Raw genomic sequence first — 20,461 nt, forward strand, 5'->3', positions numbered from 1 at the left:
ATAAAGGACAGTACTACAGGTAATTTGGCTTAAGGGTGCATTGAAAAAATGAAGGAGACCCTAAGGGTGCCTTCAACTGAAAAAGTTTGGGAACCACTGGCATAGAGCATATAGGGTGCAATATAGAGTCGCATGTAAGTCTATTTTGTGAATGGATTTTGCATGTTTCCCACTGCACATGCTCCGAAGCTGAGTGTACACATCTACAGGAGATTCAGAGTGCGCAACTGAGCTGCATAACAGGGCTTTCACAAGCAGGCTAAGTCTACTGAAGGCGTGTTACCAGAATTGCAAGCTACGCAGAGTTATGACTATGTAGAAATTATCTGTTTTAGAGGTATTCTTGCACAACGTATCTGCCTGGTGTAAGTGCACGCAGATATGTTTATACTTATTAAATCAAGCATAAGAATAGGGGCTGCGCCGTCACAAAGATGTATACAACTCTGCATATGAGTGGCTATGCACATTTAGTTCCATGCACACAATGTGGGTGTAATCATGGCCGACTTGCGTGCAACAGCCCCATAGAATGTACTTATTTTATAAGCCTATGTGCATTTAGTTCAATGAACACAATGTGGGTGCAATCATGGCCGATTTGTGTGTAGCTGTGCATCAGCCCCATAGAATGTACTTATTGTATAGCCTAAGGGGTATAATTACTTAAGTGTGGTTTTTAGAAGTGGAGATGTTGCCTATAGCAAACATGTTCTAGCTATCATCTTTTAGAAGGTGCTAGATAAATGATAAGTAGAATCTGATTGGTTGCTGTGGGCAACAACTCCACTTTTAAAAACCCACACTTTTTGTAAAATACTCCTAAATGTCATAACATTCTGACATCCGATAGGCTAAATAAGTACCACTAAAAATAAAGATCATAAATCATATTAAAGTCATACTAACACTGTTTCACTACAAAGTAATAACAATCAAACACCATTTGTGAAGAAGTAAGGGCTGATGCAGAGTGGTTCATAAAAGTAGTGTCAAAAAAATTAGTTATGGTAAAACTTACCTTTGTTAACTCTCTTTCTTTGAAGTCTATAGGGTCCACAGGGATACCGTGGGGTGTAGGGAGTGGTTAAGGACCGAACACCAGACAGTCAAGCTTTTTAGCTCCCAGAATGCTCCATTCATTTTCCCTATACCCCACCCCTAAGCCTAAGGCAATCAGTTTTGTAACAAGCCCAAGGCAGGAGGAGGAAATTGAGAAGGAAGACTGGTACACAGAAGAATCACACTCACATACTAGGGAGACAGAGACCGGTGACCAGGAAACCCAACCCAGAGAAGCCAAGGGCATCAGGGCTGAAAGCTTTAACTGTTTGGTGCCCGTATTTGGTTCCCAATCTATACCCCAAGATCAACCCTGTGGACCCTATGGACGAAGAAAGGGTCCACACCCTATGGACGAAGGTAAGTTTTACCAATACTCTAATTTTCTTCTTCAGGGTCCATAGGGATCCACAGGGATACCATGGGGATGTCCCATAGCAGTAGGGCTGCTCCTGAGCTGAGAGAAGTATCCTGCATCCAAATGAAGCATCCTGAGAGGCAAAGGTATCGAAGGCATAGAACCTAAGAAAGGTGTGGACAGAAGACCATGTGGTCGCCTTACATAGCTGTTCTGCGGGCTATCCACGAGGGACCCACAGAGTGAGTGGAATGAGCAGTGATGGTAGCCGGTACAGGGAGGCCCGCTTGCGTATATGCCTGTGAGCTAGTCATGCGAAGCCATCTGGCCAGAGTCTGCTTGTTAGCTGGCCAGCCCCTCTTGTGGAATCCATACAGGACAAATAAGGAAACTGTTTTCCGAAGAGAACTTATACGGTCCACGTAGATCCTGAGAGCACGGACCACATCCAAGGAGGCCTCACCTGCCGAGAGGTCTGGTTATTGGAAGGCCGAAACTACAAGAGACAACCTTGGGAATGAAACCAGGACGAGTTTAAAGAACAGCCCTGTCCCAATGAAATGGGGAGTGTCAGGAAAGCGCGCCTAAATCTGACACACTATGGGCGGACGCAATAGCCATTTGAGTTCCACTGAATCCAGGGGTTCAAACGAAGGGCCCTGAAGGGCATGGAGGAACCACTGACAAATCCCATGGAGCCAATGGAGGGACAAAGGGGAGGTTGAATACAGAGGACACCTTGGAGAAAGTTGTGGACATCCGGCAGTGGAGCAAGTCTGTACTGAAACCAGATGAACAGAGCAGACACATGCACTATTAGAGAGGCTAGACGGAGTCCAAGGTCCAGTCCTGCTTGAAGAAAGGCCAGGACTCTACAGAACCTAAAAACCTGAGGGTCGTAGTTTCTGGTATTACACCACTGGAAGTATGTATGCCACACTCTGTGATAGATCAGGGCAGATGCCGGCTTACGCGCTCTGAGCAAAGTCTGGACCACAGAGTGAGAAAACCCTTTGAATCTCAGGAGAGATGTTTCAAGAGCCATGCCATCAAAAACAGACGACCCAGATCCGGATGTAGACAGGGACCCTGAGACAATAGATCCGGCTGTTGAGGAAGTAGAAAAGGAGCGTCTATGGAGAGGCTATGAAGATCGGAGCACCAATGTCGTCTGGGCCAGGCCGGAGCCACCAGTAGGACAGTGCCTCCGTCTTGCTTGAACTTCCGAAGGACTCGAGGAAGCAGGGAGACTGGATGGAATAGGTACGCCAGATGGAAGGTCCACTTCACGGACAAGGCATCTACAAAGGCTGCTTTGGCATCACTTGTTCTGGACCCATACACCAGCAGCTTGCAATTGTGGGCCAGGAGGCCATGAGGTCCACCTCTGGCAGGCCCCACTTGTCCACTAGGAGTTGAAAGACTTCTGGGTGGAGGGACCACTCTCCGACATGCACGTCGTGACGGCTGAGGAAGTCTGCTTCCCAATTTAGAACTCCCGGGATGAACACCGCTGAGATGGCCGGGAGGTGACATTCGGTGAGAATACGTGACACGTGGGGAGAATGTTATACTACAACAGTGTCATTAAAGAACTGTGGGCCTGATTCAGAGCCGGACGCTATTTGCGCTCGCTCGTTCAGAAAAAGGGGCCGGATATTTAAATTGAGCGCTCGCTCTTTGCGGTCTGTTGACGCCTCTATGTCTGAGCGAGCGAATGAAACATGCGCTCGCTATTTTGTAAAGACGCCCCCTGGCCGCTCGCATCATACGTCATCTCCGCTATTTATTAGATTAATCGAGTACATCGAAAGGCGTCTGAACTGCTCGCAGTGTTTGTGGTTGGATTTTCCTACCGCAATCATGCGAACAGTTCAGGCTAAGAAACAACCAAGTGACGTGGTCGATGACGCTGCTTTGTTAATTATGCACACCCTTAAAACGCCCGTTTTGACCGTTTGGCACGCTTGCGTTCGGATCTCCACTCCCCGTTTTCAAGCACCTTCCCCTGTTACCACCCACAAACGCCTCATCCTGTCACTCAAATTAGCAGGCACTCGCTGTTTTGCGAGCGCTCGATTTCCGACCGCAATGACTGGTTGGCGCATGCGCATTACGACCCATACGCATGCGCAGTTGTGCGAACATCGCTCGGAGCAAACGAGCAGCCGCTTACAAGCGGCTCTGAATCAGGCCCTGTATTTGCATTCACTTCCATATATACAGTATATTGGATATAAATATATATTCTGAAAGATGGCACTATTGAAATGTTTGAGTATTCGTCACGTATTCGGTGAGAATAAGTGACACTTCTGACATGGCTGATTGACTTTGAGTGCCTCCCTGGTGATTGATGTAGGCCACTGCAGTGGCATTGTCTGCCTGAATCTGTACAGACTGACCCTGAAGAATGTCCTGGTGGCGAAGAATCTCTGGAGAGCTTGCTAAGAGCAAGAGGTTGTCCAGGTATGGAAGCAGCCGAATTCCCTGACCCCGCAGATGGGCTGCCATGGTAGCCATAATTTTTTTAAAGACCCTTGGAGCTGTAGAAAGTCCAAAGGGCAGAGCCCAAACCTGGAAATGTTGCTGTAGGACAGCAAACTGAAGGTATTGCTGGTGAGAGGGCGCTATAGCTACATGTAGGTAAGCGTCATGATTGTCCAGAGATACCATATAGTCCCCCCAGGCTCCATAGATAAGACAATAGAGCAGAGGGTTTCCATACAAAATCTAGGCACCCTGATTAACTTGTTCAGAGATTTTAGATTGAGGCTAGGGCGATAAGACCCGTTTGGTTTCTGAACCAGAAACAGGGTGGAGTAATGACCTTTCCTTTGTGGTATAGCGGACCTGGAACTTTTGCCCCCACTTGCAGCAAGGACTGAATGGCTTTTTGGAGGAGCAGGGCCTTGCTCGGATCTGAAGGAAAGCCTGCACAAAGAATTGTCGGGGTGGCCTTCTTAGAAAAGAGATGGAATACCCGTGAGAGGCCATTTCTTGTGCCCAGGCATCTGTAGTAGTCAGAAGCCAGGACTGGGCAAACTGCAGAAGTTGGCGTCCTACTCTGGGATCTGCCAGGGGGAGGTCCCTCCCATCAGGCTGAAGGCTTGTCCTCAAATTTGCTAACTGGGCGTCTGGTGGCCCAGGTCTGCTTAGTCTTGGGCTTGGAGGCCTTAGTGGAAGCTGAGTGCCAAGGAAAGGATTGACCTTCAGCCCTGCCTTGGGAACGAAAGGACAGGATCCGAGGTTTGGGTGTGGATGCTGAGAGTAGAAAGGCAGTTTTTGAGGCTGCCAATGTAGCCATGAGCTTATCCAAGTCAGGGCCAAACAGGATCTCCCAAGTGTTGGGTAGACACTCTAAGGCCTTCTTGGCATTAGTATCCGCCTTCCATGAACGAAGCCAAAGACTATGGCAGATAGCTACTGAAGTAGCCGAAGCTTTGGAGGCCAAGAGACTAGCATTCAAAGCCGCTTCTCCTAAATAAGAGGCCGGATCCCTGATGTTAGCTATATAGGACATCTGTTCTCAAGAATGATTGCTCTAGAGCATCTGACCAGCCTTCAATGGCCTTAGCCACCCAGGACGTGGCCAAAGCTGGACGAGCAATAGCTCCTATAAGAGAATACACAGATTTTAGGCCAGCCTCAATCTTCCTATCCGTTGGGTCCTTCAGTGAGGAAGCTGTAGAGATCGGTAAAATAGAGCTTTTATGAAAATGAGTGACATGGGAATCTACTGCAGGGGGAGCTTCCTATTTGGCACAGTCAGCTGCTGGATTAGGATAAAAAGAGATCACGCGCTTTGGGGGCTGAAACTAAGTGAAGAAACTGCCAAAAGCACCTTTTGTTTTTTAAATAGCGGGTATTTTGTTTTGGGGGCGAGCTCGTCATCTGTTATCTGGAAGACAGATTTGACCGCTCACACTAAAGCCGGTATATTGATTCTAGACTGGAATTCTTCCTCCCCTGAGGGAGACAGTATTAGAAAGATCAACATTGTCTGCCTCTTCAGATGACAATTCAGAATCTGAGAGTAACGTAGACTGTGAAGATAACACAGGACGCTTAGTAGTTTTACTAGGTGGGGCTTCTCACCTTGCAACATATTTTGAAAGGCTGTAGAGGTAGCTGCCAGACTCTGTATTGAAGAATAGAACATATCTACCCATGTAGGGGGCATAGGAGGTACCTGTTTTGCTTGTACCTGTTGTGGCAAGCCCGTAGGGGAAATTACAGCCGGGACTGCTAGGCGGTCCGCAATATTAGTCAGCACCTGACACAAGGAGGCCCAGGGGGGCTCTTGGGCAGGGGCTGGAGGGACTGACAGGCCTGGTGAAGTATAACACTTTGCACAAAGTCCGCCCTGAATTAAATCCTCCTTAGATAAACCTGCTGTACAGGTTCTGCATGAGCCACTTGCTTGCTACTCTTGCCCTTGCTAGACATAGCTTCAAAAGTAGTATAGCACACAGTATGGCACTGAGCAATATGCAACCACCAAGTGTGTGACAATAATCACCAAACACAAGTGGGCATGCACTATAGCGATTCTACTATGGTTTAGATAAACTGCAGGAGATCGCAGCTCAGATATGGCCTTCACAGATACAAGCAAATGTGAAGTGCAGTAGTTTTTTACCCTTATACACCAGTATATTAGGTATAAGAGAAAAACAGGGAAAGATATAAGCTGACAGTATATGTAAAACAGACAGACAGACAGCGCTAGCATAAGTGACATAGAATGCAGAAATAATATGGCTGCAAAGGGCACTACATTCAACTACACAGACCAAGGGGTACAGAGACACAGTGGCTGGTAGCGCTACATAACTTGACTCCAGGGAGAGGTATGTAAGGGGACCGGACCCAGCGTTTCCCAGAGAGAGCTGTGGCTGTGCATTAGAGAAAATGGCTGCCGGAGATCTCGGAGGGGGCAGGGTCTGAGGAGGAGAGCAGCTCTGAGCAGCGAGACCTCGTTGGAATGGCACCTAGAGCTGGGGAGGGGTCGCTGAAAGGGAATGGCTGACCTCCCCATGCCGATTTTTAATCCCCTCGGCGCTGGATTCCCAGTCCAGATGGTGTCCCTGGTGGTCTAGTGAATTCCCCAGCCAGGTCTGGGTGTTCACACTCAGCACCTCCGGTTTGTCCCAAGACCGGAGGTAAGCTAAACTGCTAAACTGCGGGTTATGGCGAATGGTAACCCACCTTACCTGTCCCCTGAAGCGTTGCAGTCTGGGGTCCTCCCGTTGGGCCAGCTAGCAAGGTCCCCATGAAACCCTGCCTAAAGTACCAAGCCATGGGTGAATGTGCAGTCGCTGAGGGGTGATGGAGCAACAGCACAGACGTCCTGAGGACAGTCTGATGCTGCGCGCTCAGTGTGAGAATAATAAATAAATCATAAAAAGAAAGCTTTGGGCTGCATAAGGCAGCGCACTGTCTAAAAAGGTGACCGACTCCTGTCGAACACCAGCAAAACTGAACTGCCTCAGGCTTAGGGGTGGGGTATAGGGGGAAGGACCGAAGCATTCTGGGAACTAAAAAGCTTCACTTGTTCGGTCCTTAACCACAACCTACACCCCATGCTATCCCTGTGGATCCCTATGGACCCGGAAGAAGAAAAGCACAATATAGCGTATTTCCGCTGTCTCCACATCAACAAAATATGTGCCTGTTTTATGCCAAATTATCAACATCAGTGTGTATTTGCACCTGCCCCTTAATAAGTGCAAAATATACCCTCTTGATAAGCATATACTCTATGCCTGGCTCTGCAGGTCTACATGAGCTACATTTACTTCATGTACTGGGCCAGACAGAAGGAGTAGCAAGTGCCAGATACACACAGGTCTGCAATCACTCATATACGTGTTTGCTTTGCGAGCATGTCCAGAGCGATTTCATACAAGTTATGCTGTGCAAACTGGCATAGCACTCATTCTGTATCAGCCCCTTAATGATAGGCACATTTTTCTGGACATAGACATTGCTCTTTGACAGGTATATATGATTTGCATTGTGTAGCTTTTACCCTATATATTATCTGCCTGCACACAACTGTTTCCACAACACTTCTGTTGATAACTCTCAGCACTTTCATACTTTAAAAGAATACTTACCAAATAACCCAAGTGCAAAGGTTTATTGCGATGCAGTGTGGATCAGTGCGTGCAGATCGGAAATGTTTCAAGGAATGTTGGCATTCAGAGGTAGCACTACAACCCTAAATAGACACAAAATGAGCGAGACTTATAAAGAATATTCTAGACTACAAGAAGTCTACATGACACAAAAAATTTACAATTTGAATTTAATTTTATTTTGTTTAATGCTTGTGAAAACAAGGTTTTAGATGACACCAACGGATTTATTTACTAAGTGTTGGGTTATAATTTTGCCATTTTCAACATAGAACTTCTAAAAAGGTTTTCAATTAGTTATATATTTTCCATACAATAGTAAGTGCACTATGTGCATTGTGAACAGGTACCCAAATGTTTAATTGCAAACAATCAAAGACAGCAAAGGAAAAACTTTTTTTTAACCAGCTGGTCTTGTACATATAAACAGTTTCAAGGCCAACAAAGGAATGTGCCAGAGTTCAATATAAATAGTGGCAAATATATCTGAAGTTTAAACAGGGGCTCTAAGCTCATAAATATATCATATAGATAAACATATATTACATTCATTTTACATGCATGGTTTCCAAGAGTGTAGAAGAAAATGAGAGATATGGTAAGAACTTACCCTTGTTATCTCTCTTTCTTCGAAGTCCATAGGATTCACAGTGTTGACCTTGGGGTATAGGTTGGGAACCAAATACAGGCACCACGCAGTTAAAGCTTTCAGCTCCCAGGATGCACTGGGTCCACTCTCCCTATAACCCCGCCCCCAAGCCAGAGGCACCTCAGTTTGTAAGTAGCCAAAGGCCAGAGGAAGAAAGAGAGAGAGCGAAGACTGGAACACTCAAGAATCATACTCACAGAGAAGGAGAAGGGAAACCGGTGACCAGTAACACAGCCCATATGAAGCCAGGTACGTCAGGGTGAGTGCCCTGTGGACCCTATGGACTTCGAAAAAAAGAGAGATAACAAGGGTAAGTTCTTACCATATCTCTCATTTTCTTCTTCAGGGTCCATAGGGGTCCACAGGGTTGACCTTGGGGATGTCCCAAAGCAGTCCTTATAAGGGTGGGGACGCTCCTGTGATGAGAGGAGAATCCATCGCCCAAAGGAAGCATCCTGAGAGGCAAAGGAATCCAATGCATAGAACCTTAGAAAGGTGAGGACAGAAGACCACATGGCCACCTTGCGAGGCAGAACAGCCGAAGCGCCACAGCGAGCCGCCCACGAGGGGCCCACAGCCTGAGTAGAATAAGCATCAACAGAAAGGCCTTCCTATGTGTAGGCCCCTGAGATAGACATACAAAGCCATCTAGCCAATGTCTGTTTATCAGCCAGCCATCCTTTCCTGTGAAATCCATATACCACAAATAAGGAGTCTGATTTCCTGAAGGAACGTGAACGGACCACGTAAATCCAGAGAGGCCGGACCACAGTCAATGAGGTCACCCCAGCCGAGAGGACTGGAAACTGAAATGTCGGTACAATAAGTTCCTGCATAACATGGAACTTAAAAAAACACTATAGAAACACAGGGCAAGTGTGACTCACAACCCTGTCTTGGTGAAATATCCATAAGAGGAAGCCATATGAGAACGCTCCCAATTCGGACACTCTCCTGGCAGATGCAAACGCCATAAGAAAGAGAGTCTAAGTCATAAACCACGTAAGGGTTATCAAAACTAGTGGTTCAAATGGAGGCCCCAGGAAGGCACGAAAAACCACTGCCAAATCCCAAGAAGCCCCTAGGGGGGATAAAGGGAGGTAGAATTCAGAAAACACCCTGAAGGAGGGTCTGAATACCCGAGAGTGGAGCAATTCCATATCCGAACCATACTGACAGTGCAGAGACCCGCACTTTCAGGAAGGCCAGGCAGAGGGCTAGACCCAAGCCAGCTGGAAGGAATGCCAGAACTTCTGGAAATCCTAAACCCCTGAGGATCGTAGCTACAGATACGATACCACAAGAATTATGTATGCCACATTCTGTGGTAGATCCCAGCAAAAGCTGGCCTACGCGCTCTAAACATCCCGATGATGACAGAGCCAGAGAAGCCTTAGGACTACAGTAGGGACGCAGTCAAAGACAAACGATCCAGGTCCAGGGAGAGGCAAGGACCCTGAGACAACAGGTCCGGATATTGAAGCAGCAGGAACGGAGTGTCGATGGAGAGACTCCGAAAATCTAAGTACCAGTGACGTCTGGGTCAATCTGGAGCCACCAGCAGGACAGTACCTCCGTCTTGATTGAACTTCCAAAGACCTCGAGGAAGAAGGAAGTCCGGAGGGAACAGATACACAAAGTGGAAGGTCCACTTCACTGACAACGCGTCACCGAAGGATGCTTCAGTACCTCTAGTTCTAACACCGGCAGTGTGTGAGTCAGGAGGCCATGAGGACTACCTCTGGGTGGCCCCCTCTGCTCACTAGGAGTTGAAACCTCTCTTGGAGAAGAGACCAGTCCCTGGGATGCACGACGTGATGGCTGAGGAAGTCCGCTACCAAATTGAGCACTCCCGGAATGAACACTGCAGAGATGGCCGGGAGAAGACCCTTGGACTATGTCAGAATGTGTGACATTTCTGTCATTGCTGCCCAACTATGAGTGTCTCCTAGATGTAAGCCACTGTCGTGACATCGTCGGACTGAACCTTTACAGGTTTACCGTGAAGTATGTGTTAGGCCAGAGCGAGGGCCCAAGACAGCTTGTTAAGATTACTCTAGATGAGATGGCCATCCAGACAGAAACAGACTCACCTCCGGAGAGAGCATCATCGTCTGAACAGTGATGCGATGGAGAAACCCGTTCCATCTGGAAAGGATCAGATTTTTGCAAAGGCCTGGAATGGAACTGAGCATATTCCACCCTTCCGAAGGTAGACACCCTGGATTCCAGAACCCGCAGTACAGAGTGTAATGACACTCGTCGACTGTGGAGACATCCGTGCACTCGTAGTTGAAGAGTGGAGATCATGCCTGACGTCAGAAGGATTCTCTGATTCCGAGAATCCAGCAGGGCTCCCAGATGAATGATACGCGGTGAGGGATTCCGGGAGGACTTTTTCCCAGTTGATTAACCATTTGTGCTTGTGAAGGAAAGCAATGGTTAACTTGAAATGGCTTTAAAGTACCTTGGTGATCCTGCTAAGAGCAGGAGGTGTCCAGATACTGGAGCAGTCGGATACCCTGAACAGGTGGGCTGTCATCCTGGTGGGGCTGTGGACAGTCCAAAGGGCAGAGCCCGATTATTGGAAGTGTTGTTGTGGCACAGCAAACCTGAGATAGCGCTGATGAAAGGGCTCTGTAGGTACGCGTCCTGAATATTCAGCGATACCATAAAGTCCCCAGGTTCCATAGCTCGGATGATGGAGCATAGGGGTTCCCTCCTGAGCCTAGGCACCTTTAGGAACTGGTTCAGGGATTTGAGATAGAGGATAGGCCAATGAGGAGCATTTGGCCTCTGCACCAGAAAGAAAGTAGAATAACCAGTCCCTCGCTGAGATAGTGGAGCTGGCATAATTACCCCTGCTTACTGCAAGGACTATAGTTTTCTGGATTTGTAAGTCCTTGTTCGGGTCTGAAGAAGGGCCTGTATAGCAAAACATTTGGGGAGGCCATCTAAGCAATGAGAGGGCGTACCCGTGAGAGATTTCAACTCTTACCCAAGCATCCATGGTGACTTGACACCAGTAGTGGGCGAACTGAAAAAATCGGTATCTCACTCTGGGATCCCCCAGATGAAGACCTGTCCCGTCAGGTTGAAGGTTTATCCTTAGGTTTAGAAGCAGGACGTCTGGATGTCCAGGTCTGCTCGGTACCGGGTATGGCGACCCTCGTGGAGGCCGACAGCCTAGGAAAAGACTGGCCTTTAGGCTATCCCTGAGGACAAAAAAACTGAAGAAATTTAGTCCGAGGCCTTGTAGTGGGAGTAGCTGAAGGCGGTCCGCGACCTTACCTGTCCCTGTCAATCCGGCAGCAGTCCTGGGAGACCGCAGAGTCCGGCTAGTACAGACTCTGGGGCCGCGCCGAGATCCCCAGATCTGTACTGGCGTCTCAGTGCCGGTGGGGTGGAGGAGCGGCAGCTTGGACGTCCTTTTGACAGTCCGAACTGCCGCTCTGAAGAGTCTAAAAGGAAACAAAAAACTTTAAACTCATAAAATAAAAAGTAGCTTAGGGGCTGCTAATCAGCCCCCTCTGCATTGGGCGTCTGGAGAGGGTCAAATTGCTGTTTAAGCATGTGCATATCGTGTGTGGTTTGTCCGATAAAAGCTTCAATCAGTTACAATAGAGTAAGTGCATTCACAATGGGAAGATACTTGGTGGAAGTTCACTCTATTTTGAGTATTGATATAATAATTTCCAAACATCTGTATTAAATAAACACAAACATTATCTAAGCTATTTATTGAGATGAAAATTATTTATTTGTATGGATGGAGGCACGGAAAAGTGCACGGTACACAATTTTTTGTGTATTTTCATTATAATCATATTATATCTATATAATACAATTGCACTGCCATATGTACATTTTCTCACTTCAGTCCTATTATGGATTGAAATAAGTAATATTTTATACCAAAGATATTTTGATTTATTCTGATAAATGTTAAGATTTTGATATGTGTTTAAGTGATATAAGAGCTGAAAGTGACACTATGCACATTAATTTTGTAGAATTTATTAAATTACGTAGGTTTGGTGGCAGTCATCGATGTGAATAGGGAAGCAATCACAGGAGTGTATGTGCAGTAATACAATTGAGACAAGGTAAGTAGCGGTGGGATAGAGAGAGTAGGTGCCTAGGGTGCATTATACGATTCCATTTGCATTTAGGAACATTAAATCACTTAAAACTTGTGCAATTGTCAAGTAACATGGGTATCCAGATATACTACTTAGTACATTTACATGTAATGTATACATTTTCACCTGATAACCACATTTAAGACACAGCCAAACATCAGCCGGGGCAGTAAGCTCTCCTTCCTTTATCCTCCTCTCCTTCATACATTCTGTGCATGTGGACCACACACTATCAGTCACTGCTCTCTTGACCTGATTCACATCCACTGCTCTACTCACATGATGGCAGGTCAGACCTGTAAAAAAAAAAAAAAAAGAAAGAAAATTGTTTTCTATTTCTAGTCAGTGCCTCATTATCACTTTTATGCTGACTACATATATAACAATATATGTAGCAAATCAGACAACTTACCATACATCAGCAATCATAAAAAAAGATTCACAGAATCTGCGCCCATATATTAAATATTTTTCAGCGATTTGCAGATCATTTTCAGGAAAGACAGAGCTGCCAATCTTGAAAGGTTCATCATTTTACTAGTAACGGCTGATCGTTACCATACACTACCAATTTACAGTCCCGATTGGTCTGTGAAATCCAACATATTGGACAATCTGATTCACCAATTACAATAACTTTTTGGTTGGAATCTGCGATCTGTGAAACCTATACATTGCAGATTTTTTTACACAATCATCTACAAAACTGGGAAATTCCCTAACTGATTGCTGACATATAGGGGCCTTAACCTGGAATTCCCACATGATTGGCTTGCTTTAAAATGACCCAAATTAACTGAAGCTGTTTAATACCGGTTATGTCTGCACTGTTATTTCTGTGCTTCACAGGCCCAAAAGTTTACAATTAATTTTTAAGTGGAGTAACACATATTTGAAGAATGATCAGTGAATTCTCTACAGCAAAAACCATTTGCCTTTGTTTTTAAGATGCACCTTGTGCAATAATAAGTCTTTATTTATTAACATGTATTTACTGTGGCATGGGGAAAGTTGATGTCTATTAAGGTTGTTTTTTTTTTTTCTTTCAGCTCTTCAAATAAGATTGAATATAAGACAAAGACATCCTGAGTAAACACAAAATACTGTTTTTAAATAACCATTTCATTCAATGAAGGAAAAAAGTTATCAAACACCTATATCACCAGTGTGGAAAATAAATCCCCCCCCACCCTAAACTTAAAATTGGTTGTGCCACCTTCAGCAGCAACAACTGCAACCATACGCATCTGATAACTGGAGATTAGTCTTTCACATCGCTGCAGAGGAATTTTAGCCCACTCTTCTATGCAGAATTGCTTTAATTGATCCATATTGGATGGTTTTCAAACATGAACTGCCCATTTAGGGTCCTGCTATAGCATCCAAAAAAGTCAGGACATTTACTAAGCCACTCCAAAATTTCAACTTTGTTTTTTTTTAGGCATTCAGGGGTGGACTTGCTCTTGTGCTTTGGATCATTGCCTTGTTCCATAACCCAATTGGATTGAGCTTCAAATCATGGACTGATAACCGTACATTCTTCCTGAGAATTTTCTATTAGAGAGCAGAATTTATGATTCCGTCAATTATAGCAAGTCTCCCTGTTCCTGAAGCAGCAAAGCATCCCCACACCATCACACTACTACCACCACCGCTGACTGTTGGTATAATGTTCTTATTGTGGAATGCTGTGTTAGCCTTAAACCAGATGTAAAGGGGACATTGCCTTTCAAAAAATTAAATTTCTGATTCATCAATCCACAGAATATTAGCCCAAAAGGCTTGGGGGTTATCAATGTGTTTGTTTGTTTGTTTTTTTAATTGAGTGATTTTATTGATTTTATAGAAATTCATTAAAATATAAACAAAGAAAAAGTAGAAAATGGACATGTGGGAAAAAAAAAAAATACATACATAGGTGCATAGTCGAATAACAATAACTGGAATATAAGGCATGGAACTATAAACTGCAATATTAGTCTTTATGTTCTTCTTGGTTAGCAGTGGTTTTCACCTTACAACTCTCCCTTGGATACCACTTGCGCCCAGTCTCTTTCTTATGGTGGATTCATGAATGCTGACTTTAACTGAGGTGAATGAGGCCTTTAGTTCCTTAGATGTTCCTCTGTTTTCTTTTGTGACTTCTTGGATGAGTTGTCAGTGTACTCTTGGACGAGTTTTAGTAAGCCTGCCACTCCTGGAAAGATTCACTACTGTTTCAAGTTTTCTCCATTTGGAGATAATAGCTCTCACTGTGTTTTCCTGGAGTCCCAGAGCCTTAAGCTGGGCATCCACTATACAATTGTCTGTCATATATCTGTCCAATCTGGCTGGTTGGAATGAAAACCTAGTTCAAATTGGTTAAATTTGTATGTTTTAACCAATTTGTCTGGACAACCATTTTTGGCTATTTTCCAGTGTTTGTGAGCCAATGGACGATTGTCATTAGCTCCCATACATTACCAGGTTTTCATTCCAACCAGCCAGATTGGACAGATATCTGACAGAAAATTGAATAGTGGATGCCCAGCTTTAGAATGTCATTGTAGCTGTTTCCAAACTTTTATATATCATTATTTTTTTTTCTTCTCTCTTCTGGAATTTATTTTGGATTACAGCATACTGTACTGCTTGTTGAGACCTTTTAGTCAACTTCACATTGCTGGAAAGGTTCTATGTAATGTCTCTTTTACACCGGAGCTAAAACCCGGGTTATTGCAGGGTTATCCCAGGCAGCTCCCTGGTGTAAAAGGGGAGAGGGTTGGATCGCCGGGTCGAGTGACCCGGCAATCCAACCCAGGTAACTAGCAGGGTTTAACACGGGCATAGCCCGTGAAACCCTGCTGTGAGAACAGCGCACTCCGTGTCACGATGACCCGGAGTGCGCTGCTAGCCGGCCGATTGGTCCAGCTTCAGTGGCGCTTGGAGATGACGTCATCTCCAAGCGTCCACTTTCACGCCAGGAAAGCCGGGTCTATGCAGACCCGACTCCGGTGTGAGCGGCGCTGACTCGGGAATATCCCGAGTCGGCGCCGACTAAATTCCGGGTCTGATCCGGATAGGAACTCTGTTCCAACTCCGGGTGAGACCCGGAATTTTAGTGGAAAAGGGGTAGAAGTGATGTTTAGATTCAGTAGGGCTGGCAATAATAAAGCCTGACTGTGCTTAGTCTAATTGAACTCAATTAACGATTCAATTTCGTTCATTGGTTGAATTAGTTAGTTAGTTATTAGTTCAGTTAAGGCCCCCATACATATACGACACATTGGGGGCAAATCCCCGTTCTGCGGACGGTGGGGCTGGGGAATCGGGAATATACAACAAGTTGAAAGATCTCGGTTGCTAAATCCAGAACCTAAATGGTTAGAATCGGCAAATATGGGATTTTTAAACATGTAGAATTTCCTCGATTCCCCAGCGAATCGCCAATCGGCAGCCATCAAGGATGATCAGATCCTCAGGTGTATGGGACCTTTAACAGAGGGAACAATTACTATTTCATAAAGGGCCAGTGAACATGAATTAATTCAAGCAATAGTGACACTTTGACACTAACAACCAGCAGTGCCATCCTACACCTGAGGCACTAGTGAAGGCCCAATTATTGCTATTGTTACATTTGAAATAACACTGCAAGAAACAGACTCTTGGGGATAAATATATAAAGTGAGAGTTTTTAGAAGTGAGTTTGAGAAGAGATGTTGCCCATAGTAACCAATCAGATTCTACTTAACATTTAACTAGCACCTTCTAGAAGATAATAGCTAGAATCTTATTGGTTGCTATTGGCAATATCTCTTCTAAAACTCATTTCTAAAAACTTCTACCTCTAGGATTTAAACAGGTTTCTCACCTACTAGAATATCTTTATTTGTTTTCTGTGCATTCCATCAAAGAGTGTTTATCAGAAGTGCTTAATTTTATAGATAACATTAAAGGGTTTCTTTGTAACCGGTTTTATTGAATGTATTTAGTTCATTTTGATTCTAAAGATTACTTTTGTTTAACCCAATGCAATTTTTTTACGTCATTTTGCAGGGCAGTGAAATATTGATAAAAGGTTGATCCTAATTGTGATAGAATGCTGGGAGAAATGTACTTTATGTGCTATGCACATAACAAAAAGCGTGATGTACATTTTTCTGTAGGTAGTATAAGAACAAAGGTTTTTTCTTTTACAAGAGAAGCAGAAGTGGATCGAATTTATATCAGAATCTAAGAAAAGGTTACAGGGTAATAAGGGGAATAAATGGCAATATGACTTCAACAAAACATACAATGATACTCAACTTTCTACACTTACAAATGTGTAATGTGCACTTGGTCAGGACCAACCATATCTTTTGCCTGAAAATATTTATTATATCGATGGGAAGAAGGCATACAAAGAATTACCTCTGGGATCAGAGGATATTTGTTACCTAGGAAAACTTCTCCCCATGCACACACCACATATACACACCGGACAAAATAATATGGAATGCGGAAAGTTCAAAGAATTAGATGGTGACACAAACTATTGGATGATCATTGTGAATGTCTGGAGGTACGGATACAATGCAAATTTGTTGAGATATTGTTTCTTTTTCATGTGGAACCATGGGTTGTACACGTGACGTGACTGAGTGGCAAAAGGGAGCCATTGTTTTTGTCCAAGAGCATGGCCATAGCCTCGAGGAGGTGGCGGCATCTGTTGGTGTGCCCTCAAAGACAGTGAGCAGTATCCATCTACAGTGGAAGAAGCATGAACACCAAGAATGTCAGTGGCGGAACAGTGGCCGAAAGTCAATCATGACAAATCGGGACCGCAGGCATTTATAGCGCCTAGCAACCACCAATCTGTCCCAAACGCGTCAGGAACTGCTCCAACAGTACAATGCCGGACCCAGCCAAACAAGGACGTTTAGGGTTAGGCACTTACCCCGACAATTAGGGTTAGGCACTAGGATGGACGGTTAGGGTTAGGCAACAAGGCGGAGGGTTAGGGTGAAGATTATTGTTAGAAAAAAAAAATGTGTTGACCATTTGTGTCGACCATTCCCATATCGAACTTTTGAACCTGACAACCTTCTGCACTGTCTAACTTTTGTCATGTCGACCCTTTTCCATATCGACATTTTGGTGTCGACCAAATTAGTGTCGACCTATTTTTATTGTTGACAGACATTTTATGTAGTTCATTAGCCATGTGCATAAGTCAAAGGTTCAAAGAAGCTAAGAATTGATTAACTGCACCTAATTGTTGAGTTTCATGCTTTTCATGACTACATCCAATTAATTTGTTTTAATGATTTCCCGATGGTTTTCACACAATTATCCACAGTCCCCTAAGTAGCAGTAATAGACATAATGATCTATCTATTGGTACTATCCAAAGATATGTTCTGGCATGTGTTCTTGTTGCAGGCTTGTAGCATGCCTCTTTGAAAAAGTAAGACGAAGGAAAATTAAGAGACCAGAAAACAGTATGAATGCAAGAATGGTTCCAGAAGCGTCTCCCTTATCTGATCACCTGCGCATGTGCAGCTCTCCGTCTGCGAGTTCGATTGCAGAGCCTCACAGCCGCAGCCTGATTAACAGGTTGCAGCTTCAGCTACCGCAGTCTGGCCGAAGGGACAACAATCGTAGAAACAGAGCTAACAAAAAGGTAAGTTCTTACCATATCTCTTGTTTTCTACTTCAAAGTCCATAGGGGGTCCACAGGGTTGACCTTGGGGATGTGCCAAAGCAGTACAACTAAGGGTGGGGAAGGTCCAGCGCTGAAAGGAGTATCCGGCGTCCAAAGGATGCATCCTGAGAGGCGGAGGTGTCAAGCGCATAGAACCTTAGAAAAGTCTTTATGGAAGACCAGGTGGCCGCCTTAGCCAGCAGCCCACAAGGGACCCACAGAACGAGTGGAATGAGCCTTAACAGAGGCCGGAACAGGTAAACCCTCCTGTAAATAAGCCTCACAAATAACCAAAGAAAGCCAATGGGCCAAAGTTTGTTTGTTGGCAGGCCAATCCCTCTTGTTAAAACCAAAGAGGACAAAGAGGACAAACAAAGAATCACACTTCCGAATGGAACTAGTCCGGTCCACATAAACTTTGAGAGCACGGACAACATCTAAGGAAGCCTCACCAGCCGAGAGATCAGGTGATGCCGGCACAACTATTTCCTGATTAATGTGGAACTTAGAGACCACCTTAGGAAGAAAACCTGGACGGGTGCGAAGCACTGCCTTTTCCTGGTGAAAAATCAAAAAAGGAGAACGGCAAGAAAGCGCGCCTAATTCTGACACTCTTCTGGCTGAAGCAATCGCCAGGAGAAAAACACAGTCTTAACTGTCAACCACTTGAGTTCCACCGACTCAAGAGGTTCAAATGGAAGACCCAGTAGGACCCGAAGCTCCACTGCCAAATCTCAAGGAGCCACTGGGGGAACAAAGGGAGGATGAATCCTGAGAACACCCTGGAAAAAGGTGCGGACATCAGGCAAAGTAGTGATCCTACGCTGGAACCACGCAGAAAGTGCAGACACAAACTTTCAAAGAAGCTAGGCGTAAGCCTAGGTCCAACCCAGACTGAAGGAACGCCAAAATCCTAGAAACATGAAACGCTTGAGGATCATAGTTTCTGGACTCACACCATTGAAAATAAGCATGCCACACACTGTGGTAAATCCTGGCGGAAGCAGGCTTGCGCGCCTGTAGCATTGTGCTAATGACTGAGCTGAAAAAACTCAGGGAGCTTAAGACGGATGTCTCAAGAGCCACGCCGTCAAAGACAGACGGCCCAGATCCGGGTAAAAGGCAGGGCCCGAGACAACAGGTCCCGACGTTGAGGCAGAAGAAACGGAACGTCGATGGATAGGCCCCGAAGATCGGAGTACCAAGGAGGTCTGGGGCAAGCCGGAGACACCAGCAGAAGCGTGTCGTCGTCCTGTTTGAATTTCCACAGGACCCCAGGCAGCAGGGATATTGGAGGGAATAGATACGCCAGCTGAAATGTCCATTTCACTGACAGCGCGTCCGCCAGGCTTGCGCAGGCGTCTTTTGTCCTGGACCCGTACACAGGCAGCTTGCGATTGTGACGGGAGGCCATGAGGTCCACCTATGGCAGTCCCCACCTGTCCACGAGTAGTTGAAATACCTCTGGGTGAAGAGACCATTCCCCGGGATGCACGTCGTGATGGCTGAGGAAGTCCGCTTCCCAACTGAGAACTCCTGGAATGAAGACTGCCGAGATGACCGGAAGGTGGCACTCCGCCCAAGAAAGGATACGTGACACCTCCGACATTGCTGCTCGACTGCGAGTCCCCCCTTGACGGTTGATGTACGCCACTGTGGTGGCGTTGTCGGACTGAACATGCACTGCCCTTCCTTGAAGAGCATGACCGGACAACTGGAAGGTTCTGTACACGGCCCGAAGTTCCAGAATTTTGATGGGAAGAACCGCTTCTACCGCCCAATGGCCCTGAAGTGAAAGTGGACCCGACACTGCCCCCCAACCCCAGAGACTGGCATCTGTCGTGAGCATAACCCAGTCCGGGATCCAAAAGGGGCAACCCTTTGTGAGATGAGATGTCTGAAGCCATCAAGACAGCGAAAGGCGCACCTCCGGAGACAACACCAGCATCTGAGTCCTGATCCGGTGTTTTAACCCATTCCATTTGGATAGAATCAGCCCCTGAAGGGGCCGGGAATGAAACTGGGCATACTCCACCATGTCGAATGTCGACACCATAGACCCCAGAACTCTCATTGCCGAGTGAACCGACACCTGGGAACTCATCAGACAACTAGTCACTCGTAGTTGCAGGGAGAAAATCTTGTCTGGAATCAGAAAGATCCTTTACTGACGAGAGTCCAGAAGGGCTCCCAAATGAACCATCCTCTGTGACGGAATGAGGGAGGACTTCTTCCAGTTTATCAGCCACCTGTGCGCTTTCAGACAAGCGATCGTCAGGTGCAGATGTTGCAAAAGTACCTCCGGAGAGCCTGCCAGCAATAGGAGGTCGTCCAGATACAGCAGAAGCCGTATAGCCTGGCTGCGCAGATGGGCAGCCATGACAGTCATAATTTTGGTGAACACTCTTGGAGCTGTGGAAAGGCCAAAGGGCAGAGCCT

At 45.7% G+C, this 20,461-nt stretch overlaps 1 protein-coding gene across 11 annotated transcripts in view; it reads right to left on the minus strand.

Annotated features, from left to right (window-relative positions):
* The window catches only part of USP45 (ubiquitin specific peptidase 45), a 293,573-nt gene that overhangs the window by 252,908 nt on the left and 20,204 nt on the right, over window positions 1-20,461 (minus strand). For all 11 annotated transcript variants that reach the window (XM_088472232.1, XM_088472241.1, XM_088472266.1 and 8 more), the window contains exons 3-4: window positions 12,481-12,650; window positions 7,543-7,646 (exon numbers count right to left, since the gene is read on the minus strand). In XM_088472232.1, the coding sequence (XP_088328358.1) occupies window positions 7,543-7,646; window positions 12,481-12,650 (274 nt within the window). The remainder of the gene's footprint in view (window positions 1-7,542; window positions 7,647-12,480; window positions 12,651-20,461) is intronic.

The sequence above is a fragment of the Taudactylus pleione genome, unplaced genomic scaffold (genome assembly GCF_031769625.1).
Source record: "Taudactylus pleione unplaced genomic scaffold, aTauple2 ptg000015l, whole genome shotgun sequence".
Taxonomy (NCBI): Eukaryota; Metazoa; Chordata; class Amphibia; order Anura; family Myobatrachidae; genus Taudactylus; species Taudactylus pleione.